This window comes from Bombina bombina, chromosome 9 (assembly GCF_027579735.1).
Source record: "Bombina bombina isolate aBomBom1 chromosome 9, aBomBom1.pri, whole genome shotgun sequence".
Classification (NCBI taxonomy): domain Eukaryota; kingdom Metazoa; phylum Chordata; class Amphibia; order Anura; family Bombinatoridae; genus Bombina; species Bombina bombina.
Window position 1 is genome coordinate 284,937,083 of NC_069507.1, and position 26,943 is coordinate 284,964,025.

A 26,943-nucleotide genomic window follows, 5' to 3' on the forward strand; every position below is an offset into this window, starting at 1 on the left:
ATAGTTAATAACTATTTAATAACTATTGTACCTAGTTAAAATAAATACAAAGTTGCCTGTAAAATAAATATAAATCCTAAGATAGCTACAATGTAACTATTAGTTATATTGTAGCTAGCTTAGGGTTTATTTTATCGGTAAGTATTTAGTTTTAAATAGGATTAATTTTTTTAATTATGTTAAATTTATTTTGTTTAATTTAAATTATATTTAAGTTAGGGGGGGTTAGACTTAGGGTTAGACTTAGGTTTAGGGGTAAATAAATTTAATATAGTAGCGGCGACGTTGGGGTCGGAAGATTAGGGGTTAATAAATTTAATATAGTTGCGGCGATGTTGGGGGGCAGATTAGGGGTTAATAAATATAATGTAGGTGTCGGCGATCTTGGGGGCAGTAGATTAGGGGTTCATAAGTATAATATAGGTGTCGGCGGTGTCCGTAGCGGCAGATTAGGGGTTAATAATATAATGTAGGTGTCAGCGATAGCGGGGGCGGCAGATTAGGGGTTAATAAGTGTAAGGTTAGGGGTGTTTAAACTCAGGGTTCGTGTTAGGTGTAGACATAACTTTTATTTCCCCATAGGAAACAATGGGGTTGCGTTAGGAGCTGAACGCTGCTTTTTTGCAGGTGTTAGTTTTTTTTTTCAGCCATTGTTTCCTATGGGGGAAATCGTGCACGAGCACGTTTTGCCAGCTTACCGCTACTGTAAGCAACGCTGGTATTGAGGTGAGATGTGGAGCTAAATTTTGCTCAACGCTCACTTTGCAGAAAACTCGTAATACCAGCGTTGGCTTAAGTGAGCAGTAAGAAAAAAAGGAGTGTTAGCACCGCACAGCCTTACCGACAAAAACTCGTAATCTAGCCTATAGCTTCTCTTATGTCTTCTACAATTTCTGATGCATTGTCTGCCTTTCCAATGTTGCAGGGCAAACGTAAGAGGAAGGCCAGACATTCAGTCAGTTCTGAAGCCATTGTGGCTATTTCGGAGGTACCCTCCCAAGGACACAAAGAGGAGGGTACTGTTGTAGTATCTGAGTGGGAAATCTCAGATTGAGAAAGTACTTTGCCTCTGACGGATTCAGAGGTTGTATCTTTTAGATTTAAACTGGAACACCTCCGTCTATTTGGTTACTTTGGATGAGTGTGATTCCACAGTCATGGTTATCCCTGAGAAGTCTAGTAACTTGGACAGATATTTTGAAGTTCCTTCATATTCAGACATTTTTCCAGTTCCAAAGAGAGCTTCGGAAATTATTTCTAAGGAATGGGAGATACCAGACATTCCTTTTTCTCCTTCTCCTATTTTCAAGAAGATGTTTCCCATACAGGGAGTGCAGAATTATTAGGCAAGTTGTATTTTTGAGGATTAATTTTATTATTGAACAACAACCATGTTCTCAATGAACCCAAAAAACTCATTCATATCAAAGCTGAATATTTTTGGAAGTAGTTTTTAGTTTGTTTTTAGTTTTAGCTATTTTAGGGGGATATCTGTGTGTGCAGGTGACTATTACTGTGCATAATTATTAGGCAACTTAACAAAAAACAAATATATACCCATTTCAATTATTTATTTTTACCAGTGAAACCAATATAACATCTCAACATTCACAAATATACATTTCTGACATTCAAAAACAAAACAAAAACAAATCAGTGACCAATATAGCCACCTTTCTTTGCAAGGACACTCAAAAGCCTGCCATCCATGGATTCTGTCAGTGTTTTGATCTGTTCACCATCAACATTGCGTGCAGCAGCAACCACAGCCTCCCAGACACTGTTCAGAGAGGTGTACTGTTTTCCCTCCTTGTAAATCTCACATTTGATGATGGACCACAGGTTCTCAATGGGGTTCAGATCAGGTGAACAAGGAGGCCATGTCATTAGATTTTCTTCTTTTATACCCTTTCTTGCCAGCCACGCTGTGGAGTACTTGGACGCGTGTGATGGAGCATTGTCCTGCATGAAAATCATGTTTTTCTTGAAGGATGCAGACTTCTTCCTGTACCACTGCTTGAAGAAGGTGTCTTCCAGAAACTGGCAGTAGGACTGGGAGTTGAGCTTGACTCCATCCTCAACCCGAAAAGGCCCCACAAGCTCATCTTTGATGATACCAGCCCAAACCAGTACTCCACCTCCACCTTGCTGGCGTCTGAGTCGGACTGGAGCTCTCTGCCCTTTACCAATCCAGCCACGGGCCCATCCATCTGGCCCATCAAGACTCACTCTCATTTCATCAGTCCATAAAACCTTAGAAAAATCAGTCTTGAGATATTTCTTGGCCCAGTCTTGACGTTTCAGCTTGTGTGTCTTGTTCAGTGGTGGTCGTCTTTCAGCCTTTCTTACCTTGGCCATGTCTCTGAGTATTGCACACCTTGTGCTTTTGGGCACTCCAGTGATGTTGCAGCTCTGAAATATGGCCAAACTGGTGGCAAGTGGCATCTTGGCAGCTGCACGCTTGACTTTTCTCAGTTCATGGGCAGTTATTTTGCGCCTTGGTTTTTCCACACGCTTCTTGCGACCCTGTTGACTATTTTGAATGAAACGCTTGATTGTTCGATGATCACGCTTCAGAAGCTTTGCAATTTTAAGAGTGCTGCATCCCTCTGCAAGATATCTCACTATTTTTGACTTTTCTGAGCCTGTCAAGTCCTTCTTTTGACCCATTTTGCCAAAGGAAAGGAAGTTGCCTAATAATTATGCACACCTGATATAGGGTGTTGATGTCATTAGACCACACCCCTTCTCATTACAGAGATGCACATCACCTAATATGCTTAATTGGTAGTAGGCTTTCGAGCCTATACAGCTTGGAGTAAGACAACATGCATAAAGAGGATGATGTGGTCAAAATACTCATTTGCCTAATAATTCTGCACTCCCTGTAGTGGACTCTTTTAAGGAGACTTGGCAAACAGTTCCTAAGGTGGAAGGGGCAGTTTCCACCCTAGCCAAGAGAACTACTATTCCCATAAAGGATAGTTGTGCTTTCAAGGACCCTATGGATTAGAAGTTAGAGGGTCTACTTAAAAAGATTTATGTTCACCAGAGTCTGCAATAGCAGCCAGCTACGTGCATTGCTACCGTCACTAGCGCGGCGGCGGCCTATTTGTTTGATGCTCTGTCTGAGTCTCTCAGGACTGAGACTTCCTTGGAAGAGATTCAGGACAGGATAAAGGCTCTGAAGCTTGCCAATGCCTTTATTATGGATGCTTCCCTTCAGATTATTAAACTGGGAGCTAAGATATCAGGTTTCTCTATTTTAGCTTGCAGAGCTTTATGGTTGAAGCCTTGGTCTGCGGATGTGTCATCAAAGTCTAAGCTTCTGGCTATCCCTTACAAGGGGAAGACCTTGTTTGGACCTGGCCTAGCGGAAATTATCTCTGATATCTCGGGAGGTAAGGGCCATCTTCTCCCTCAGGATAAAAGAAACAAGCAAAAAGGACGTCAGAGTAATTTTCGTTCCATTTGAAATTTCAAGGGAAATTTTTCCTCTACCACCGCCAAGCAGGAACAGCCCAAACCTGCATGGAGACCAAGTCAATCTTGGAATAAGGGTAAACAATCCAAAAAGCCTGCTGTTGAATCAAAGACAGCATGAAGGTCATGCCCCCGATCCGGTACCAGATCTTGTAGGGGGCAGACTTTCCTTTTTCTCTCAGGCTTGGGTTCGAGATGTTCAGTATCCCTGGGCAGTAGAAATTGTGTCCCAGGGATACATACTGGAGTTCAAACGTTTTCGTCCCAGAGGCAGGTTTCTACTTTCAAGATTATCTGCAGACCAGACAAAAAGAGAGGCGTTCTTGCATTGTGTAAAAGACCTCTCAGATCTGGGAGTGATTGTCCCAGTTCCAATTCAGGAACAGGGTCAGGGGTTTTACTCCAATCTCTTTGTGGTTCCCAAAAAAGAAGGAACCTTCAGACCAATTTTAGATCTCAAGAGTCTAAACAAATTTCTCAGAGTACCGTCTTTCAAGATAGAAACTATTCGTTCCATTATTCGATTAATCCAAGAGGGTCAATTTATGACAACAGTGAATTTAAAGGATGCATACCTGTATGTCCCCATTCACAAGGATCATCACATGTTCCTAAGATTTGCCTTTCTGGACAAACACTTCCAGTTCATGGCTCTTCCTTTCAGTCTTGCCACAGCTCCCAGAATCTTCACAAAGGTTCTAGGATCACTGTTGGCAGTTCTTCGGTTAAGAGGCATTGCGGTGGCGCCCTATCTGAACGACATCCTAGTCCAGGCGCCCTCCTTGCATCAAGCAAAGTCCCATACGGAGATGGTGCTATCCTTCCTGCGATCTCACGGGTGGAAGGTAAATTTGGAAAAGAGTTCCCTAGTCCCAAATACAAGGGTAACTTTCTTGGGAACCATAATAGATTCCCTATCAATGAAGATTTTTCTGACAGAAGTCAGGAGATCAATGATTACCAATACTTGTCTAGTCCTTCAGTACACTGCTTGGCCTTCAGTGGCTCAGTGCATGGAGGTAATTGGGCTGATGGTGGCGGCAATGGACATCATCCTGTTTGCTCGGTTCCATCTCAGACCTCTACAATTAAGCATGCTCAGGCAATTGAACGGAGACTATGCAGATTTGTCTCCTCAAATATTACTAGATCAGGAGACAAGGGATTCTCTTCAATGGTGGTTGTCTCTAAATAAAATATCCCAGGAAACCTGTTTCCGCAGACCATCCTGGGTGATCGTGACAAACGGACGCCAGCCTTCTAGGGTGGGGAGCAGTCTGGGGCTCACTAAAGGCTCGGAGTTTGGACTTAGTCAGAGTCTGTTCTTCCTATAAACATTCTGGAGCTGAGAGCGATCTTTAATGCTCTTCTGGCCTGGCCCCAGTTAGCCTCGGTCCAGTTTATCAGGTTTCAGTCGGACAACATAACTACAGTGGTTTACATCAATCATCAGGGAGGAACGAGGAGTTCCTTAGCGATGACAGAGGTAACCAGAATAATTCAGTGGGCGGAGGACAACTGGGAGGCGGACTTCCTGAGCAGACAGACCTTTCATCCGGTGGAGTGGGAACTCCATCTGGAAGTATTTGCCAGCCTGATTCTCAAGTGGGGTCAGCCGGAATTAGATCTCATGGCATCTCGACAGAATGCCAAGCTCCAGAGGTACGGGTCAAGATCCAGGGACCCCCAGGCGGAACTGATAGATGCTTTGGCGGCCCCTTGGACCTTCAATCTAGCATACCTGTTTCCTCAGTTTGCTCTTCTTCCTCGAGTAATTGCTCAAATCAAACAGGAAAGGGCCTCGGTGATCCTCATAGCACTGGCCTGGCCTCGCAGGATTTGGTATGCAGATCTGGTGGAGATGACATCTCTTCCACCTTGGAGACTTCCGTTGAGGAAGGACCTTCTGATTCAGGGGCCCTTCCTTCACCCAAATCTAGTTTCTCTGAAGCTGACTGCTTGGAGATTGAACGCTTAATTTTATCCAAGCGAGGATTTTCTGATTCTGTTATAGAGACTATGATTCAGGCTCGTAAGCCTGTTACTAGAAGAATTTACCATAAGATTTGGCATAAATATCTCTACTGGTGTGAATCTAAGGGCTACTCATGGAGTAGAGATAGGATTCCTAGAATTTGGAGAAAGGTTTATCGACGAGTTCACTAAAGGGTCAGATCTCGGCCTTATCTATTTTGTTACACAAACGTCTGGCGGATGTCCCAGATGTACAATCATTTTGTCAGGATCAAGCCTGTGTTCAAACCAGTTACTCCTCCATGGAGTCTGAATTTAGTTATCAACGTTCTGCAGCGGCCTCCGTTTGAGCCTATGCATTCCTTAGATGTTAAGTTGTTATCATGAAAAGTTTTTTATTTTTTGTTGCTATCTCCTCTGCTCGTAGAGTCTTGGAACTCTTGGCATTGCAGTATTCTTATCTTATTTTTCATTCAGATAAGGTAGTTCTACGTACTAAGTTAGGTTTTCTTCCTAAGGTTGTTTCTGATAGGAACATTAATCAAGAGATTGTTGTTCCTTCCTTGTGTCCTAATCCTACTTCTCATAAGGAGCGTCTTTTGCACAATTTGGACGTAGTTCGTGCTTTAAAGTTTTACCTGCAGGCGACTAAGGATTTTAGTCAGTCGTCTGCTTTGTTTGTAGTTTTCTTGGGAAAACGTAAGGGTCAGAAAGCTACGGCTACTTCTCTTTCTTTTTGGCTGAAGAGTATCATACGTTACGCATATGAGACTGCTGGACAGCAACCTCCAGAGAGAGTTACGGCTCATTTCACGAGGGCTGTTGCTTCCTCATGGGCATTCAAAAATGAAGCTTCTGTGGAACAGATTTGCAAGGCTGCGACTTGGTCCTCTCTTCACACTTTTTCAAAGTTTTACAAATTTGATACTTTTGCCTCGGCTGAGGCTTCTTTTGGGAGAAAGGTTCTTTAAGCAGTGGTGCCTTCCATTTAGGTTCCCTGTCTTGTCCCTCCCGTATCATCTGTGTCCTCTAGCTTGGGTATTGGATCCCATTAGTAATTAAGATGATCCGTGGACTCATTGTGTCTTAAAAAAGAAAACAAAATTTATGCTTACCTGATAAATGTATTTCTTTGACACGATGAGTCCACGGCCCGCCCTGTTCTTGCAAGACAGGTTGTTGGTTATTATAAACTTCAGACACCTCTGCACCTTGGCTTTTCCTTTCTTTCCTTAACTTCGTCGAATGACTGGAATGGAAGGGAGGAGCTATTTAACAGCTCTGCTGTGGTGCTCTTTGCCGTCTCCTGCTGACCAGGAGGTGAATATCCCATTAGTAATTAAGATGATCCGTGGACTCATCGTGTCAAAAAAGAAATACATTTATCAGGTAAGCATAAATTTTGTTTTTAGTTATTTTTTTGGTGCCTCTAGTTTGTTTTAGATACATTTTCTTCACTTGTAAAGTCTGTGGGGACCAGGGGGTTTATGCGAGTTAGGGGATGTAGACCAGTAATACAGGGGGAGAGAGCCTGAAGTGTGTGACAACTTGTCTTTCTCACTTGTCCCCTCTCTAGATGGCCGAAGGATCTGGGTTCAAGGCAAGACGTTCACCTCACACTCCCCACGAGAGGATGCAGAGCCTGAGTGTACTGCAGTCACTAAAGGTACACAGCACCAGGCACACCTATACACCACCAGACACACCTATGCACCACTAATACACAGCACCAGGCACACCTGTACACCACCAGACACACCTATGCACCACTAATACACAGCACCAGGCACACCTGTACACAGCACCAGGCACACCTATGCACTAATAATAGACAGCACCAGGCACACCTGTACATAGCACCAGGCACACATAAGCACTACTAATACACAGCACCAGGCACACCTGTACACAGCACCAGGCACACCTGTACACAGCACCAGGCACACCTGTACACAGCACCAGGCACATCTGTACACAGCACCAGGCACATCTGTACACCGCACCAGACACACCTATGCACTACTAATACACAGCACCAGGCACACCTATACATGATTAATACACAGCACCACGTACACCTGTACACCGCAGCAGGCACATCTATACACTACTAATACACAGCACCAGGCACACCTGTACACAGCACCAGACAAACCTATGCACTACTAATACACAGCACCAGGCACACCTGTACACAGCACCAGGCACACCTATACACAGCACCAGGCACATCTGTACACCGCACCAGACACACCTATGCACTACTAATACACAGCACCAGGCACACCTATACATGATTAATACACAGCACCACGTACACCTGTACACCGCAGCAGGCACATCTATACACTACTAATACACAGCACCAGGCACACCTGTACACAGCACCAGACAAACCTATGCACTACTAATACACAGCACCAGGCAAACCTGTACACCGCACCAGGCACACATATGCACTACTAATACACAGCACCAGGCACACCTGTACACCGCACCTGGCACACCTATGCACTACTAATACACAGCACCAGGCACTCCTATGCACTAATAATACATAGCACCACACACACCTGTACACAGCACCAGGCACACCTATACACTACTAATACATAGCACCACGCACACCTGTACACTACTGTATGGCATATCACCTGGCACTAACGGCTTACTAAACACACTGCCCTACTGGCACGGCATATCACCTGGCGCTAACAGCTCACTAAACACACTGCCCAACTGGCACGGCATATTATCACCTGGCACTAACAGCTCACTAAACACACTGCCCTACTGGCACGGCATGTTATCACCTGGCACTAACAGCTCACTAAACACAGTGCCCTACTGGCACGGCATGTTATCACCTGGCACTAACAGCTCACTAAACACAGTGCCCTACTGGCACGGCATATTATCACCTGGCACTAACGGCTCACTAAACACACTGCCCTACTGGCACGGCATATCACCTGGCGCTAACAGCTCACTAAACACACTGCCCAACTGGCACGGCATATTATCACCTGGCACTAACAGCTCACTAAACACACTGCCCTACTGGCACGGCATGTTATCACCTGGCACTAACAGCTCACTAAACACAGTGCCCTACTGGCACGGCATGTTATCACCTGGCACTAACAGCTCACTAAACACAGTGCCCTACTGGCACGGCATATTATCACCTGGCACTAACGGCTCACTAAACACACTGCCCTACTGGCACAGCATATTATCACCTGGCACTAACAGCTCACTAAACACACTGCCCTACTGGCACGGCATATTATCACCTGGCACTAACGGCTCACTAAACACACTGCCCTACTGGCACGGCATATTATCACCTGGCACTAACGGCTCACTAAACACACTGCCCTACTGGCACAGCATATTATCACCTGGCACTAACAGCTCACTAAACACACTGCCCTACTGGCACGGCATATTATCACCTGGCACTAACGGCTCACTAAACACACTGCTCTACTGGCACGGCATATTATCACCTGGCACTAACGGCTCACTAAACACACTGCCCTACTGGCACAGCATATTATCACCTGGCACTAACAGCTCACTAAACACACTGCCCTACTGGCACAGCATATTATCACCTGGCACTAACGGCTCACTAAACACACTGCCCTACTGGCACAGCATATTATCACCTGGCACTAACGGCTCACTAAACACACTGCCCTACTGGCACGGCATATTATCACCTGGCACTAACGGCTCACTAAACACACTGCCCTACTGGCACTAACGGCTCACTAAACACACTGCCCTACTGGCACGGCATATTATCACCTGGCACTAACAGCTCACTAAACACACTGCCCTACTGGCACTAACGGCTCACTAAACACACTGCCCTACTGGCACGGCATATTATCACCTGGCACTAACAGCTCACTAAACACACTGCCCTACTGGCACGGTATATCACCTGGCACTAACAGCTCACTAAACACACTGCCCTACTGGCACGGCATATTATCACCTGGCACTAACAGCTCACTAAACACACTGCCCTACTGGCACGGGATATTATCACCTGGCACTAACAGCTCACTAAACACACTGCTCTACTGGCACGGGATATCACCTGGCACTAACAGCTCACTAAACACACTGCCCTACTGGCACTAACGGCTCACTAAACACACTGCCCTACTGGCACGGCATATTATCACCTGGCACTAACAGCTCACTAAACACACTGCCCTACTGGCACAGTATATCACCTGGCACTAACAGCTCACTAAACACACTGCCCTACTGGCACGGCATATTATCACCTGGCACTAACAGCTCACTAAACACACTGCCCTACTGGCACAGCATATCACCTGGCACTAACAGCTCACTAAACACACTGCCCTACTGGAACGGCATATTATCACCTGGCACTAAGAGCTCACTAATTACACTGCCCTACTGGCACAGCATATTATCACCTGGCACTAACAGCTCACTAAACACACTGCCCTACTGGCACGGCATATTATCACCTGGCACTAACGGCTCACTAAACACACTGCCCTACTGGCACTAACGGCTCACTAAACACACTGCCCTACTGGCACTAACGGCTCACTAAACACACTGCCCTACTGGCACGGCATATTATCACCTGGCACTAACAGCTCACCAAACACACTGCCCTACTGGCACTAACGGCTCACTAAATACACTGCCCTACTGGCACGGCATATTATCACCTGGCACTAACGGCTCACTAAACACACTGCCCTACTGGCATGGCATATTATCACCTGGCACTAACAGCTCACTAAACACACTGCCCTACTGGCACTGCATATTATCACCTGGCACTAACAGCTCACTAAACACACTGCCCTACTGGCACTAACGGCTCACTAAACACACTGCCCTACTGGCACGGCATATTATCACCTGGCACTAACGGCTCACTAAACACACTGCCCTACTGGCACAGCATATTATCACCTGGCACTAACAGCTCACTAAACACACTGCCCTACTGGCACAGCATATTATCACCTGGCACTAACGGCTCACTAAACACACTGCCCTACTGGCACGGCATATTATCACCTGGCACTAACGGCTCACTAAACACACTGCCCTACTGGCACGGGATATCACCTGGCACTAACAGCTCACTAAACACACTGCCCTACTGGCACGGCATATTATCACCTGGCACTAACCGCTCACTAAACACACTGCCCTACTGGCACGGCATATTAACACCTGGCACTAACAGCTCACTAAACACACTGCCCTACTGGCACTAACGGCTCACTAAACACACTGCCCTACTGGCACGGCATATTATCACCTGGCACTAACGGCTCACTAAACACACTGCCCTACTGGCACTAACGGCTCACTAAACACACTGCCCTACTGGCACGGCATATTATCACCTGGCACTAACAGCTCACTAAACACACTGCCCTACTGGCACAGCATATTATCACCTGGCACTAACAGCTCACTAAACACACTGCCCTACTGGCACTAACGGCTCACTAAACACACTTCCCTACTGGCACGGCATATTATCACCTGGCACTAACGGCTCACTAAACACACTGCCCTACTGGCACAGCATATTATCACCTGGCACTAACAGCTCACTAAACACACTGCCCTACTGGCACGGCATATTATCACCTGGCACTAACGGCTCACTAAACACACTGCCCTACTGGCACGGCATATTATCACCTGGCACTAGCAGCTCACTAAACACACTGCCCTACTGGCACGGCATATTATCACCTGGCACTAGCAGCTCACTAAACACACTGCCCTACTGGCACGGCATATTATCACCTGGCACTAACAGCTCACTAAACACACTGCCCTACTGGCACTAACGGCTCACTAAACACACTGCCCTACTGGCACGGCATATTATCACCTGGCACTAACGGCTCACTAAACACACTGCCCTACTGGCACTAACGGCTCACTAAACACACTGCCCTACTGGCACGGCATATTATCACCTGGCACTAACAGCTCACTAAACACACTGCCCTACTGGCACAGCATATTATCACCTGGCACTAACAGCTCACTAAACACACTGCCCTACTGGCACTAACGGCTCACTAAACACACTTCCCTACTGGAATGCAGGTATAGATAAAAGTAGATATTATGCTTACCAGATGGTGTGGCACTGTACTGTGACCAGTGCAAGAGAGCAGGCTAGCACTTAACAGTGGCTAGTACACTGTAGGAGTCAGGCTCCAAAGGCACTTGCTCTGGTTGCAACTTGGTGTTTATCTCCTGGTGTCTGGACTTCAGGTGCTGCAAAGGAGTGATCTTGTGTGTGTTGTTCAGTGGGTATATATGAACCACAACACAGACAACTTCAAATAAAAAAGACTTTTAATATTTTATGACGCGTTTCTCAACCTACAAGGGTTGTTTCATCAGATAAAAAAAGTGAAACTTTTTTTATCTGATGAAACAACCCTTGTAGGTTGAGAAACGCGTCATAAAATATTAAAAGTCTTTTTTATTTGAAGTTGTCTGTGTTGTGGTTCATATATACCCACTGAACAACACACACAAGATCACTCCTTTGCAGCACCTGAAGTCCAGACACCAGGAGATAAACACCAAGTTGCAACCAGAGCAAGTGCCTTTGGAGCCTGACTCCTACAGTGTACTAGCCACTGTTAAGTGCTAGCCTGCTCTCTTGCACTGGTCACAGTACAGTGCCACACCATCTGGTAAGCATAATATCTACTTTTATCTATACCTGCATTCCAGACGATATCACGCTATTGTGGCGCCCTCTTTCTATTCTTCTTCAACAGTTGTTCCTTACTCTCTGGGATCAAGACTAACACACTGCCCTACTGGCACTAACGGCTCACTAAACACACTGCCCTACTGGCACGGCATATTATCACCTGGCACTAACGGCTCACTAAACACACTGCCCTACTGGCACGGCATATTATCACCTGGCACTAACGGCTCACTAAACACACTGCCCTACTGGCACGGCATATTATCACCTGGCACTAACAGCTCACTAAACACACTGCCCTACTGGCACAGCATATTATCACCTGGCACTAACAGCTCACTAAACACACTGCCCTACTGGCACGGCATATTATCACCTGGCACTAACGGCTCACTAAACACACTGCCCTACTGGCACGGCATATTATCACCTGGCACTAACAGCTCACTAAACACAGTGCCCTACTGGCATGGCATATTATCACCTGGCACTAACGGCTCACTAAACACACTGCCCTACTGGCACGGCATATTATCACCTGGCACTAACGGCTCACTAAACACACTGCCCTACTGGCACTGCATATTATCACCTGGCACTAACAGCTCACTAAACACACTGCCCTACTGGCACAGCATATTATCACCTGGCACTAACAGCTCACTAAACACACTGCCCTACTGGCACAGCATATTATCACCTGGCACTAACAGCTCACTAAACACACTGCCCTACTGGCACAGCATATTATCACCTGGCACTAACAGCTCACTAAACACACTGCCCTACTGGCACGGCATATTATCACCTGGCACTAACGGCTCACTAAACACACTGCCCTACTGGCACGGCATATTATCACCTGGCACTAACGGCTCACTAAACACACTGCCCTACTGGCACGGCATATTATCACCTGGCACTAACGGCTCACTAAACACACTACCCTACTGGCACGGCATATTATCACCTGGCACTAACGGCTCACTAAACACACTGCCCTACTGGCACAGCATATTATCACCTGGCACTAACGGCTCACTAAACACACTGCCCTACTGGCACAGCATATTATCACCTGGCACTAACGGCTCACTAAACACACTGCCCTACTGGCACGGGATATCACCTGGCACTAACAGCTCACTAAACACACTGCCCTACTGGCACTAACGGCTCACTAAACACACTGCCCTACTGGCACTAACGGCTCACTAAATACACTGCCCTACTGGCACGGCATATTATCACCTCGCACTAACGGCTCACTAAACACACTGCCCTACTGGCACGGCATATTATCACCTGGCACTAACAGCTCACTAAACACACTGCCCTACTGGCACAGCATATTATCACCTGGCACTAACAGCTCACTAAACACACTGCCCTACTGGCACTAACGGCTCACTAAACACACTGCCCTACTGGCACGGCATATTATCACCTGGCACTAACGGCTCACTAAACACACTGCCCTACTGGCACGGCATATTATCACCTGGCACTAACGGCTCACTAAACACACTGCCCTACTGGCACGGCATATTATCACCTGGCACTAACGGCTCACTAAACACACTGCCCTACTGGCACGGCATATTATCACCTGGCACTAACGGCTCACTAAACACACTACCCTACTGGCACAGCATATTATCACCTGGCACTAACGGCTCACTAAACACACTGCCCTACTGGCACGGGATATCACCTGGCACTAACGGCTCACTAAACACACTGCCCTACTGGCACGGCATATTATCACCTGGCACTAACGGCTCACTAAACACACTGCCATACTGGCACGGGATATCACCTGGCACTAACAGCTCACTAAACACACTGCCCTACTGGCACAGCATATTATCACCTGGCACTAACAGCTCACTAAACACACTGCCCTACTGGCATGGCATATTATCACCTGGCACTAACGGCTCACTAAACACACTGCCCTACTGGCACGGCATATTATCACCTGGCACTAACGGCTCACTAAACACACTGCCCTACTGGCACGGCATATTATCACCTGGCACTAACGGCTCACTAAACACACTACCCTACTGGCACGGCATATTATCACCTGGCACTAACGGCTCACTAAACACACTGCCCTACTGGCACGGCATATTATCACCTGGCACTAACGGCTCACTAAACACACTACCCTACTGGCACGGCATATTATCACCTGGCACTAACGGCTCACTAAACACACTGCCCTACTGGCACGGCATATTATCACCTGGCACTAACGGCTCACTAAACACACTACCCTACTGGCACAGCATATTATCACCTGGCACTAACGGCTCACTAAACACACTGCCCTACTGGCACGGCATATTATCACCTGGCACTAACGGCTCACTAAACACACTACCCTACTGGCACAGCATATTATCACCTGGCACTAACGGCTCACTAAACACACTGCCCTACTGGCACAGCATATTATCACCTGGCACTAACGGCTCACTAAACACACTGCCCTACTGGCACGGGATATCACCTGGCACTAACGGCTCACTAAACACACTGCCCTACTGGCACGGCATATTATCACCTGGCACTAACGGCTCACTAAACACACTGCCCTACTGGCACGGGATATCACCTGGCACTAACAGCTCACTAAACACACTGCCCTACTGGCACTAACGGCTCACTAAACACACTGCCCTACTGGCACTAACGGCTCACTAAATACACTGCCCTACTGGCACGGCATATTATCACCTGGCACTAACGGCTCACTAAACACACTGCCCTACTGGCACGGCATATTATCACCTGGCACTAACAGCTCACTAAACACACTGCCCTACTGGCACAGCATATTATCACCTGGCACTAACAGCTCACTAAACACACTGCCCTACTGGCACTAACGGCTCACTAAACACACTGCCCTACTGGCACGGCATATTATCACCTGGTACTAACGGCTCACTAAACACACTGCCCTACTGGCACGGCATATTATCACCTGGCACTAACGGCTCACTAAACACACTGCCCTACTGGCACGGCATATTATCACCTGGCACTAACAGCTCACTAAACACACTGCCCTACTGGCACAGCATATTATCACCTGGCACTAACAGCTCACTAAACACACTGCCCTACTGGCACGACATATTATCACCTGGCACTAACGGCTCACTAAACACACTGCCCTACTGGCACGGCATATTATCACCTGGCACTAACGGCTCACTAAACACACTACCCTACTGGCACAGCATATTATCACCTGGCACTAACGGCTCACTAAACACACTGCCCTACTGGCACAGCATATTATCACCTGGCACTAACGGCTCACTAAACACACTGCCCTACTGGCACGGGATATCACCTGGCACTAACGGCTCACTAAACACACTGTGCTACTGGCACGGCATATTATCACCTGGCACTAACGGCTCACTAAACACACTGCCCTACTGGCACTAACGGCTCACTAAATACACTGCGCTACTGGCACGGCATATTATCACCTGGCACTAACAGCTCACTAAACACACTGCCCTACTGGCACTAACGGCTCACTAAACACACTGCCCTACTGGCACGGCATATTATCACCTGGCACTAACTGCTCACTAAACACACTGCCCTACTGGCACAGCATATTATCACCTGGCACTAACGGCTCACTAAACACACTGCCCTACTGGCACGGCATATTATCACCTGGCACTAACGGCTCACTAAACACACTGCCCTACTGGCACGGCATATTATCACCTGGCACTAACGGCTCACTAAACACACTGTCCTACTGGCACGGCATATTATCACCTGGCACTAAAGGCTCACTAAACACACTGTCCTACTGGCACGGCATATTATCACCTGGCACTAACAGCTCACTAAACACACTGCCCTACTGGCACGGGATATCACCTGGCACTAACGGCTCACTAAACACACTGCCCTACTGGCACGGGATATCACCTGGCACTAACAGCTCACTAAACACACTGCCCTACTGGCACTAACGGCTCACTAAACACACTGCCCTACTGGCACTAACGGCTCACTAAATACACTGCCCTACTGGCACGGCATATTATCACCTGGCACTAACGGCTCACTAAACACACTGCCCTACTGGCACGGCATATTATCACCTGGCACTAACAGCTCACTAAACACACTGCCCTACTGGCACAGCATATTATCACCTGGCACTAACAGCTCACTAAACACACTGCCCTACTGGCACTAACGGCTCACTAAACACACTGCCCTACTGGCACGGCATATTATCACCTGGCACTAACAGCTCACTAAACACACTGCCCTACTGGCACAGCATATTATCACCTGGCACTAACAGCTCACTAAACACACTGCCCTACTGGCACTAACGGCTCACTAAACACACTGCCCTACTGGCACGGCATATTATCACCTGGCACTAACGGCTCACTAAACACACTGCCCTACTGGCACGGCATATTATCACCTGGCACTAACGGCTCACTAAACACACTGACCTACTGGCACGGCATATTATCACCTGGCACTAACGGCTCACTAAACACACTACCCTACTGGCACAGCATATTATCACCTGGCACTAACGGCTCACTAAACACACTGCCCTACTGGCACGGGATATCACCTGGCACTAACGGCTCACTAAACACACTGCCCTACTGGCACGGCATATTATCACCTGGCACTAACGGCTCACTAAACACACTGCCATACTGGCACGGGATATCACCTGGCACTAACAGCTCACTAAACACACTGCCCTACTGGCACAGCATATTATCACCTGGCACTAACGGCTCACTAAACACACTACCCTACTGGCACAGCATATTATCACCTGGCACTAACGGCTCACTAAACACACTGACCTACTGGCACGGCATATTATCACCTGGCACTAACGGCTCACTAAACACACTACCCTACTGGCACAGCATATTATCACCTGGCACTAACGGCTCACTAAACACACTGCCCTACTGGCACGGGATATCACCTGGCACTAACGGCTCACTAAACACACTGCCCTACTGGCACGGCATATTATCACCTGGCACTAACGGCTCACTAAACACACTGCCATACTGGCACGGGATATCACCTGGCACTAACAGCTCACTAAACACACTGCCCTACTGGCACAGCATATTATCACCTGGCACTAACAGCTCACTAAACACACTGCCCTACTGGCACGGCATATTATCACCTGGCACTAACGGCTCACTAAACACACTGCCCTACTGGCACGGCATATTATCACCTGGCACTAACGGCTCACTAAACACACTGCCCTACTGGCACAGCATATTATCACCTGGCACTAACGGGTCACTAAACACACTGCCCTACTGGCACGGCATATTATCACCTGGCACTAACGGCTCACTAAACACACTACCCTACTGGCACGGCATATTATCACCTGGCACTAACGGCTCACTAAACACACTGCCCTACTGGCACGGCATATTATCACCTGGCACTAACGGCTCACTAAACACACTACCCTACTGGCACGGCATATTATCACCTGGCACTAACGGCTCACTAAACACACTGCCCTACTGGCACGGCATATTATCACCTGGCACTAACGGCTCACTAAACACACTACCCTACTGGCACAGCATATTATCACCTGGCACTAACGGCTCACTAAACACACTGCCCTACTGGCACAGCATATTATCACCTGGCACTAACGGCTCACTAAACACACTGCCCTACTGGCACGGGATATCACCTGGCACTAACGGCTCACTAAACACACTGCCCTACTGGCACGGCATATTATCACCTGGCACTAACGGCTCACTAAACACACTGCCCTACTGGCACGGGATATCACCTGGCACTAACAGCTCACTAAACACACTGCCCTACTGGCACTAACGGCTCACTAAATACACTGCCCTACTGGCACGGCATATTATCACCTGGCACTAACGGCTCACTAAACACACTGCCCTACTGGCACAGCATATTATCACCTGGCACTAACAGCTCACTAAACACACTGCCCTACTGGCACTAACGGCTCACTAAACACACTGCCCTACTGGCACGGCATATTATCACCTGGTACTAACGGCTCACTAAACACACTGCCCTACTGGCACGGCATATTATCACCTGGCACTAACGGCTCACTAAACACACTGCCCTACTGGCACGGCATATTATCACCTGGCACTAACAGCTCACTAAACACACTGCCCTACTGGCACAGCATATTATCACCTGGCACTAACAGCTCACTAAACACACTGCCCTACTGGCACGACATATTATCACCTGGCACTAACGGCTCACTAAACACACTACCCTACTGGCACAGCATATTATCACCTGGCACTAACGGCTCACTAAACACACTGCCCTACTGGCACAGCATATTATCACCTGGCACTAACGGCTCACTAAACACACTGCCCTACTGGCACGGGATATCACCTGGCACTAACGGCTCACTAAACACACTGTGCTACTGGCACGGCATATTATCACCTGGCACTAACGGCTCACTAAACACACTGCCCTACTGGCACGGGATATCACCTGGCACTAACAGCTCACTAAACACACTGCCCTACTGGCACTAACGGCTCACTAAACACACTGCCCTACTGGCACTAACGGCTCACTAAATACACTGCGCTACTGGCACGGCATATTATCACCTGGCACTAACGGCTCACTAAACACACTGCCCTACTGGCACGGCATATTATCACCTGGCACTAACAGCTCACTAAACACACTGCCCTACTGGCACTAACGGCTCACTAAACACACTGCCCTACTGGCACGGCATATTATCACCTGGCACTAACGGCTCACTAAACACACTGCCCTACTGGCACAGCATATTATCACCTGGCACTAACAGCTCACTAAACACACTGCCCTACTGGCACTAACGGCTCACTAAATACACTGCCCTACTGGCACGGCATATTATCACCTGGCACTAAAGGCTCACTAAACACACTGTCCTACTGGCACGGCATATTATCACCTGGCACTAACAGCTCACTAAACACACTGCCCTACTGGCACTAACGGGTCACTAAACACACTGCCCTACTGGCACGGCATATTATCACCTGGCACTAACGGCTCACTAAACACACTGCCCTACTGGCACGGCATATTATCACCTGGCACTAACGGCTCACTAAACACACTGCCCTACTGGCACAGCATATTATCACCTGGCACTAACAGCTCACTAAACACACTGCCCTACTGGCACGCCATATTATCACCTGGCACTAACGGCTCACTAAACACACTGCCCTACTGGCACAGCATATTATCACCTGGCACTAACAGCTCACTAAACACACTGCCCTACTGGCACTAACGGCTCACTAAGCACACTGCCCTACTGGCACTAACGGCTCACTAAGCTCACTGCCCTACTGGCACTAACGGCTCACTAAACACACTGCCCTACTGGCACTAACGGCTCACTAAACACACTGCCCTACTGGCACTAACGGCTCACTAAACACTCTGCCCTACTGGCACTAACGGCTCACTAAACACACTGCCCTACTGGCACTAACGGCTCACTAAACACACTGCCCTACTGGCACGGCATATTATCACCTGGCACTAACTGCTCACTAAACACACTGCCCTACTGGCACAGCATATTATCACCTGGCACTAACGGCTCACTAAACACACTGCCCTACTGGCACGGCATATTATCACCTGGCACTAACGGCTCACTAAACACACTGCCATACTGGCATGGCATATTATCACCTGGCACTAACAGCTCACTAAACACACTGCCCTACTGGCACAGCATATTATCACCTGGCACTAACGGCTCACTAAACACACTGCCCTACTGGCACAGCATATTATCACCTGGCACTAACGGCTCACTAAACACACTGCCCTACTGGCACGGCATATTATCACCTGGCACTAACAGCTCACTAAACACACTGCCATACTGGCATGGCATATTATCACCTGGCACTAACGGCTCACTAAACACACTGCCCTACTGGCACTAACGGCTCACTAAATACACTGCCCTACTGGCACGGCATATTATCACCTGGCACTAAAGGCTTACTAAACACACTGTCCTACTGGCACGGCATATTATCACCTGGCACTAACAGCTCACTAAACACACTGCTCTACTGGCACAGCATATTATCACCTGGCACTAACAGCTCACTAAACACACTGCTCTACTGGCACGGGATATCACCTGGCACTAACAGCTCACTAAACACACTGCCCTACTGGCACTAACGGCTCACTAAACACACTGCCCTACTGGCACGGCATATTATCACCTGGCACTAACGGCTCACTAAACACACTGCCCTACTGGCACTAACGGCTCACTAAACACACTGCCCTACTGGCACTAACGGCTCACTAAACAAGCCTTTGCAGTATGTCATCACTATATTTGAGGATCACAAGTGCAGTAAGTTCCTCCTAAGTAAGAGGTTTCCCTCTCAGACGTCAGTAAGCTGTAAGCTCATTATCAACCCATTCACAGGCAGAACAGGTGTTTTTTCCACCAGGGTCTTATTGTGGTATTTTTTGTGCAGTTGGCTGCTTTAGGAGCAGTGGATCCATCACACGCACAGCTGTATTATCACGCCAGTGAGAGATCACGTGTTCTGGCGCAGTCTTACTTTGGCACGCCAATGCTGCACTTCTCATACGCACAACTTGTGTGTCGTTCAGCTATTGAAGGTACAAGCATTATCATTTGTGTAGTTAAACTATTTTTTTTTATTGCACACCTGTGTGTTGGTATGTGTGAGTGAATGTGTGCGTGTCTAGGACTGTGTGTATGTAAGTATGGTTGTTTAAGTGTGCATCATTCCATGATTGTGTGTGTGTACATCACTATGTCTGTATGTATCACTATGTGCATGTATGTATAACTGTGTGTGTATCTCTGTATACATGTCTGCGTGTATCACTGTGTGTTTATAACTGTGCACGTGTATGTGTGCTTGTGTATAACTGTACCTGTGTGTATGTGAATGTGTATCTCTGTATTACTGTGGGCATGGTTCATTATGTAGGGGTGTGTGTATGTGTGTATCAGGGTGTCTGTATCACTATACGTGTCTGTGTATTACTTTGTACGTGCATATCACTGTGTATATCTGTGTGCGTGTTGCAATATGTAGGGGATTGTGTATCACGTTGTCTGTGTTTTAGTTTCTCTGTGTGTGTACATTTCAGTGTTTTTGTGTATCACTGTGTACATGTGTGTCATTCTGTTCGTGTTCGTGTGTATCACTGTGTATGTGTGTATCACTGTGTGCGTGTGTATCACTGTGTACGTGTGCGTGTGTATCACTGTGTGCGTGTGTATCACTGTGTACGTATCACTCAGTTTATGTCTGTGTGTGGGTATCACTGAGCGTGGGTATCACTTTGCGTGTGGGTATCACTGTGTATGTGTGTTCGTGGGTATCAATGGTGTGTGTGTGTATATCACTGTGTGTGTATCACTGTGTGTGTGAGGGTATCACTGTGTATGTCTGTGCGTGGGTATCACTGTCTGTGTGTGCGTGGGTATCAGTGTATGTCTGTGTGTGGGTATCACTGTGTGTGTGTGCGTGGGTATCAGTGTATGTCTGTGTGTGGGTATCACTGTGCGTGGGTATCATTGTGTATGTCTGTCCGTGGGTATCATTGTGTATGTCTGTGCGTGGGTATCATTGTGTATGTCTGTCCGTGGGTATTATTGTGTATGTCTGTGCGTGGGTATCATTGTGTATGTCTGTGTGTGGGTATCACTGTCTGTGTGTGTGTGTGTGTGGGTATCAGTGTATGTCTGTGCGTGGGTATCAGTGTATGTCAGTGTATGTCTGTGTGTGGGTATCGCTGTGTGTGTGTGCGTGGGTATCAATGTATGTCTGTGTGTGGGTATCACTGTGCGTGGGTATCCTTGTGTATGTCTGTGCGTGGGTATCACTGTCTGTGTGTGTGTGCGTGGGTATCAGTGTATGTCTGTGTGTGGGTATCACTGTGCGTGGGTATCATTGTGTATGTCTGTGCGTGGGTATCACTGTGTGCGTGGGTATCACTGTGTGCATGGGTATCTCTGTGTGTGTGTGTGGGTATCACTGTGTGTGTGAGGGTATCATTGTGTCTGTGTATTACTTTGTACGTGCATATCACTGTGTATATCTGTGTGCGTGTTGCATTATGTAGGGGAGTGTGTATCACGTTGTCTGTGTTTTAGTTTCTCTGTGTGTGTACATTTCAGTGTTTTTGTGTATCACTGTGGGTGTGTATCACTGTGTACGTGTGTGTCATTCATTTCGTGTGTGGGTTTGTATCACTGTGTACGTGTGTGTCACTGTGTACGTGTGCGTGTGTATCACTGTGTGCGTGTGTATCACTGTGTACGTGTGCGTGTGTGTATCACTCTGTGTTTAATCCTAGAGGCAAGAGGAAGCCAGTGAATGGGTTGGCAGAGAGTTGCAGCAGATGAAGAGCGACGTGTAAGGAAGATGAGTCTGGCAAAGGCATCACTGTGTGTGTGTATCACTGTGTGTGCGTGGGTATCGTGTATGTCTGTGCGTGGGTATCATTGTGACTGTGTGTGTGTGTGCATGGGTATCACGGTGTGTGCATCACTGTGTATCAGTGTGTGTGTATCAGTGTGGGTATCACTGTGTGTATGTGTGTTTGTGGGTTTCACTGTGTGTGGGTATCACTGGTGTGTGTGTATATCACTGTGCGGGTATCACTGTGTTTGTGGGTATCACTGTGTATGTCTGTGCGTGGGTATCACTGTGTGTGCGTGGGTATCGCTGTGTGTTTGTGGGTATCACTGTGTGCGTGGGTATCACTGTGTGTGGGTATCACTGTCTGTGCGTGGGTATAAGTGTATGTCTGTGTGTGGGTATCACTGTGCGTGGGTATCCATGTATGTGTGTGGGTATCACTGTGTGTGTGTGTGGGTATCACTGTGTGTGTGTATCACTGTGTGTTTGAGGGTATCACTGTGTATGTCTGTGCGTGGGTATCACTGTGTGTTTGAGGGTATCACTGTGTATGTCTGTGCGTGGGTATCACTGTGTGTGTGTGTATATCACTGTGTGACTGTGTATCACTGTGCGGGTATCACTGTGTGTGTGTATCACTGTGTGTGTGAGAGTATCACTGTGTATGTCTGTGTGTGGGTATCACTGTGTGTGTGCATGGGTATCACTGTGTGTGTGAGGGTATCATTGTGTATGCTTGTGCGTGGGTATCACTGTGTGTGTCGTGAGCAGAGCGAAGGGGACGGGAGGGAGAGTATCTGGAGACAAGGTCTGAGATGTAGGGGGGAGCAGTGCAGTTGAGGGCTTTGTATGTCAGAGTGAGAATTTTGTGTTTGATCCTAGAGGCAAGAGGGAGCCAGTGAAGGGATTGGCAGAGAGGTGCGGCAGATGAAGAGCGACGTGTAAGGAAGATGAGTCTGGCAAAGGCATCACTGTGTGTGTGTGTATATAACAGTGTATCACTGTGCGGGTATCACTGTGTGTGTGTATCACTGTGTGTGCGTGGGTATCACTGTCTGTGTGGGTATCACTGTCTGTGTGTGCGTGGGTATCACGGTGTGTGTGTATCACTGTGTGTGCGTGGGTATCGTGTATGTCTGTGTGTGGGTATCACTGTCTGTGTGTGCGTGGGTATCACGGTGTGTGTGCATCACTGTGTATCAGTGTGTGGGTATCACTGTGGGTATCACTGTGTGTATGTGTGTTCGTGGGTTTCACTGTGTGTGGGTATCACTGGTGTGTGTGTGTATATCACTGTGTGTGCGTGGGTATCACTGTGCGTGGGTATCACTGTGCGTGGGTATCCATGTTTGTGCGTGGGTATCCATGTTTGTGCGTGGGTATCCATGTTTGTGCGTGGGTATCAGTGTGTGTGCGTGGGTATCAGTGTGTGTGCGTGGGTATCGTGTGTGCGTGGGTATCATTGTGTGTGCATGGGTATCATTGTGTGTGTGTGTGGGTATCACAGTGTGTGTGTGTGTGTGTGTATCACTGTGTGTGTGTGTATGGGTATCACTGTGTGTGTGTGTGTGTATCACTGTGTGTGTGTGTATGGGTATCACTGTGTGTGTGTGTGTGTGTGTATCACTGTGTGTGTGAGGGTATCACTGTGTATGTCTGTGCGTGGGTATCACTGTGTGTGTGAGGGTATCATTGTGTATGCTTGTGCGTGGGTATCACTGTGTGTGTGTGGGTATCACTGTGTGTGGGGGGGTATCACTGTGTGTGTGTATCACTGTGTGTGCGTGGGTATCGTGTATGTCTATGCGTGGGTATCACTGTCTGTGCGTGGGTATCATTGTGACTGTGTGTGTGTGTGTGTGGGTATAACTGTATGTGTGTGTGTGTGTGGGTATAACTGTATGTGTGTGCATGGGTATCACGGTGTGTGTGCATCACTGTGTATCAGTGTGTGTGTATCAGTGTGGGTATCACTGTGTGTGTTTGTGTATCACTTTGTGTATGTGTGTTTGTGGGTTTCACTGTGTGTGGGTATCACTGGTGTGTGTGTGTGTGTGTGTGTATATCACTGTGTGACTGTATCACTGTGCGGGTATCACTGTGTATGTCTGTGCGTGGGTATCACTGTGTTTGTGGGTATCGCTGTGTGTGTGGGTATCACTGTGTTTGTGGGTATCGCTGTGTGTGTGGGTATCACTGTGTGCGTGGGTATCACTGTGTGTGCGTGGGTATTACTGTGTGTGTGAGTGGGTATCACTGTGTGTGCGTGGGTATTACTGTGTGTGTGAGTGGGTATCAGTGTGTGTGCGTGGGTATTACTGTGTGTGTGAGAGTATCACTGTGTATGTCTGTGTGTGGGTATCACTGTGTGTGTGAGAGTATCACTGTGTATGTCTGTGTGTGGGTATCACTGTGTGTGTGCATGGGTATCACTGTGTGTGTGAGGGTATCATTGTGTATGCTTGTGCGTGGGTATCACTGTGTGTGTCGTGAGCAGAGCGAAGGGGACGGGAGGGAGAGTATCTGGAGACAAGGTCTGAGATGTAGGGGGGAGCAGTGCAGTTGAGGGCTTTGTATGTCAGAGTGAGAATTTTGTGTTTGATCCTAGAGGCAAGAGGGAGCCAGTGAAGGGATTGGCAGAGAGGTGCGGCAGATGAAGAGCGACGTGTAAGGAAGATGAGTCTGGCAAAGGCATCACTGTGTGTGTGTGTATATAACAGTGTATCACTGTGCGGGTATCACTGTGTGTGTGTATCACTGTGTGTGCGTGGGTATCGTGTATGTCTGTGCGTGGGTATCACTGTCTGTGTGGGTATCACTGTCTGTGTGTGCGTGGGTATCACGGTGTGTGTGTATCACTGTGTGTGCGTGGGTATCGTGTATGTCTGTGTGTGGGTATCACTGTCTGTGTGTGCGTGGGTATCACGGTGTGTGTGCATCACTGTGTATCAGTGTGTGGGTATCACTGTGGGTATCACTGTGTGTATGTGTGTTCGTGGGTTTCACTGTGTGTGGGTATCACTGGTGTGTGTGTGTATATCACTGTGTGTGCGTGGGTATCACTGTGCGTGGGTATCACTGTGCGTGGGTATCCATGTTTGTGCGTGGGTATCCATGTTTGTGCGTGGGTATCAGTGTGTGTGCGTGGGTATCGTGTGTGCGTGGGTATCATTGTGTGTGCATGGGTATCATTGTGTGTGTGGGTATCACAGTGTGTGTGTGTGTGTGTGTGTATCACTGTGTGTGTGTGTATGGGTATCACTGTGTGTGTGTGTGTATCACTGTGTGTGTGTGTATGGGTATCACTGTGTGTGTGTGTGTGTGTGTGTATCACTGTGTGTGTGAGGGTATCACTGTGTATGTCTGTGCGTGGGTATCACTGTGTGTGTGAGGGTATCATTGTGTATGCTTGTGCGTGGGTATCACTGTGTGTGTGTGGGTATCACTGTGTGTGGGGGGGTATCACTGTGTGTGTGTATCACTGTGTGTGCGTGGGTATCGTGTATGTCTATGCGTGGGTATCACTGTCTGTGCGTGGGTATCATTGTGACTGTGTGTGTGTGTGTGGGTATAACTGTATGTGTGTGTGTGTGTGGGTATAACTGTATGTGTGTGCATGGGTATCACGGTGTGTGTGCATCACTGTGTATCAGTGTGTGTGTATCAGTGTGGGTATCACTGTGTGTGTTTGTGTATCACTTTGTGTATGTGTGTTTGTGGGTTTCACTGTGTGTGGGTATCACTGGTGTGTGTGTGTGTGTGTGTGTATATCACTGTGTGACTGTATCACTGTGCGGGTATCACTGTGTATGTCTGTGCGTGGGTATCACTGTGTTTGTGGGTATCGCTGTGTGTGTGGGTATCACTGTGTTTGTGGGTATCGCTGTGTGTGTGGGTATCACTGTGTGCGTGGGTATCACTGTGTGTGCGTGGGTATTACTGTGTGTGTGAGTGGGTATCACTGTGTGTGCGTGGGTATTACTGTGTGTGTGAGTGGGTATCAGTGTGTGTGCGTGGGTATTACTGTGTGTGTCTGTGTGTGGGTATCACTGTGCGGGTATCACTGTGTGTGTGGGTATCACTGTGTGTGTGAGGGTATCACTGTGTATGTCTGTGCGTGGGTATCACTATGTGTGTGAGGGTATCATTGTGTATGCTTGTGCGTGGGTATCACTG

At 47.8% G+C, this 26,943-nt stretch overlaps 1 protein-coding gene across 1 annotated transcript in view; it reads left to right on the forward strand.

Annotated features, from left to right (window-relative positions):
* Nucleotides 1-26,943, forward strand: part of P3H3 (prolyl 3-hydroxylase 3) — a 200,365-nt gene that overhangs the window by 85,945 nt on the left and 87,477 nt on the right. The window contains exons 8-9 of the mRNA XM_053693072.1: nt 7,034-7,123; nt 20,842-20,989. Coding sequence (XP_053549047.1) covers nt 7,034-7,123; nt 20,842-20,989 — 238 coding nt within the window. The remainder of the gene's footprint in view (nt 1-7,033; nt 7,124-20,841; nt 20,990-26,943) is intronic.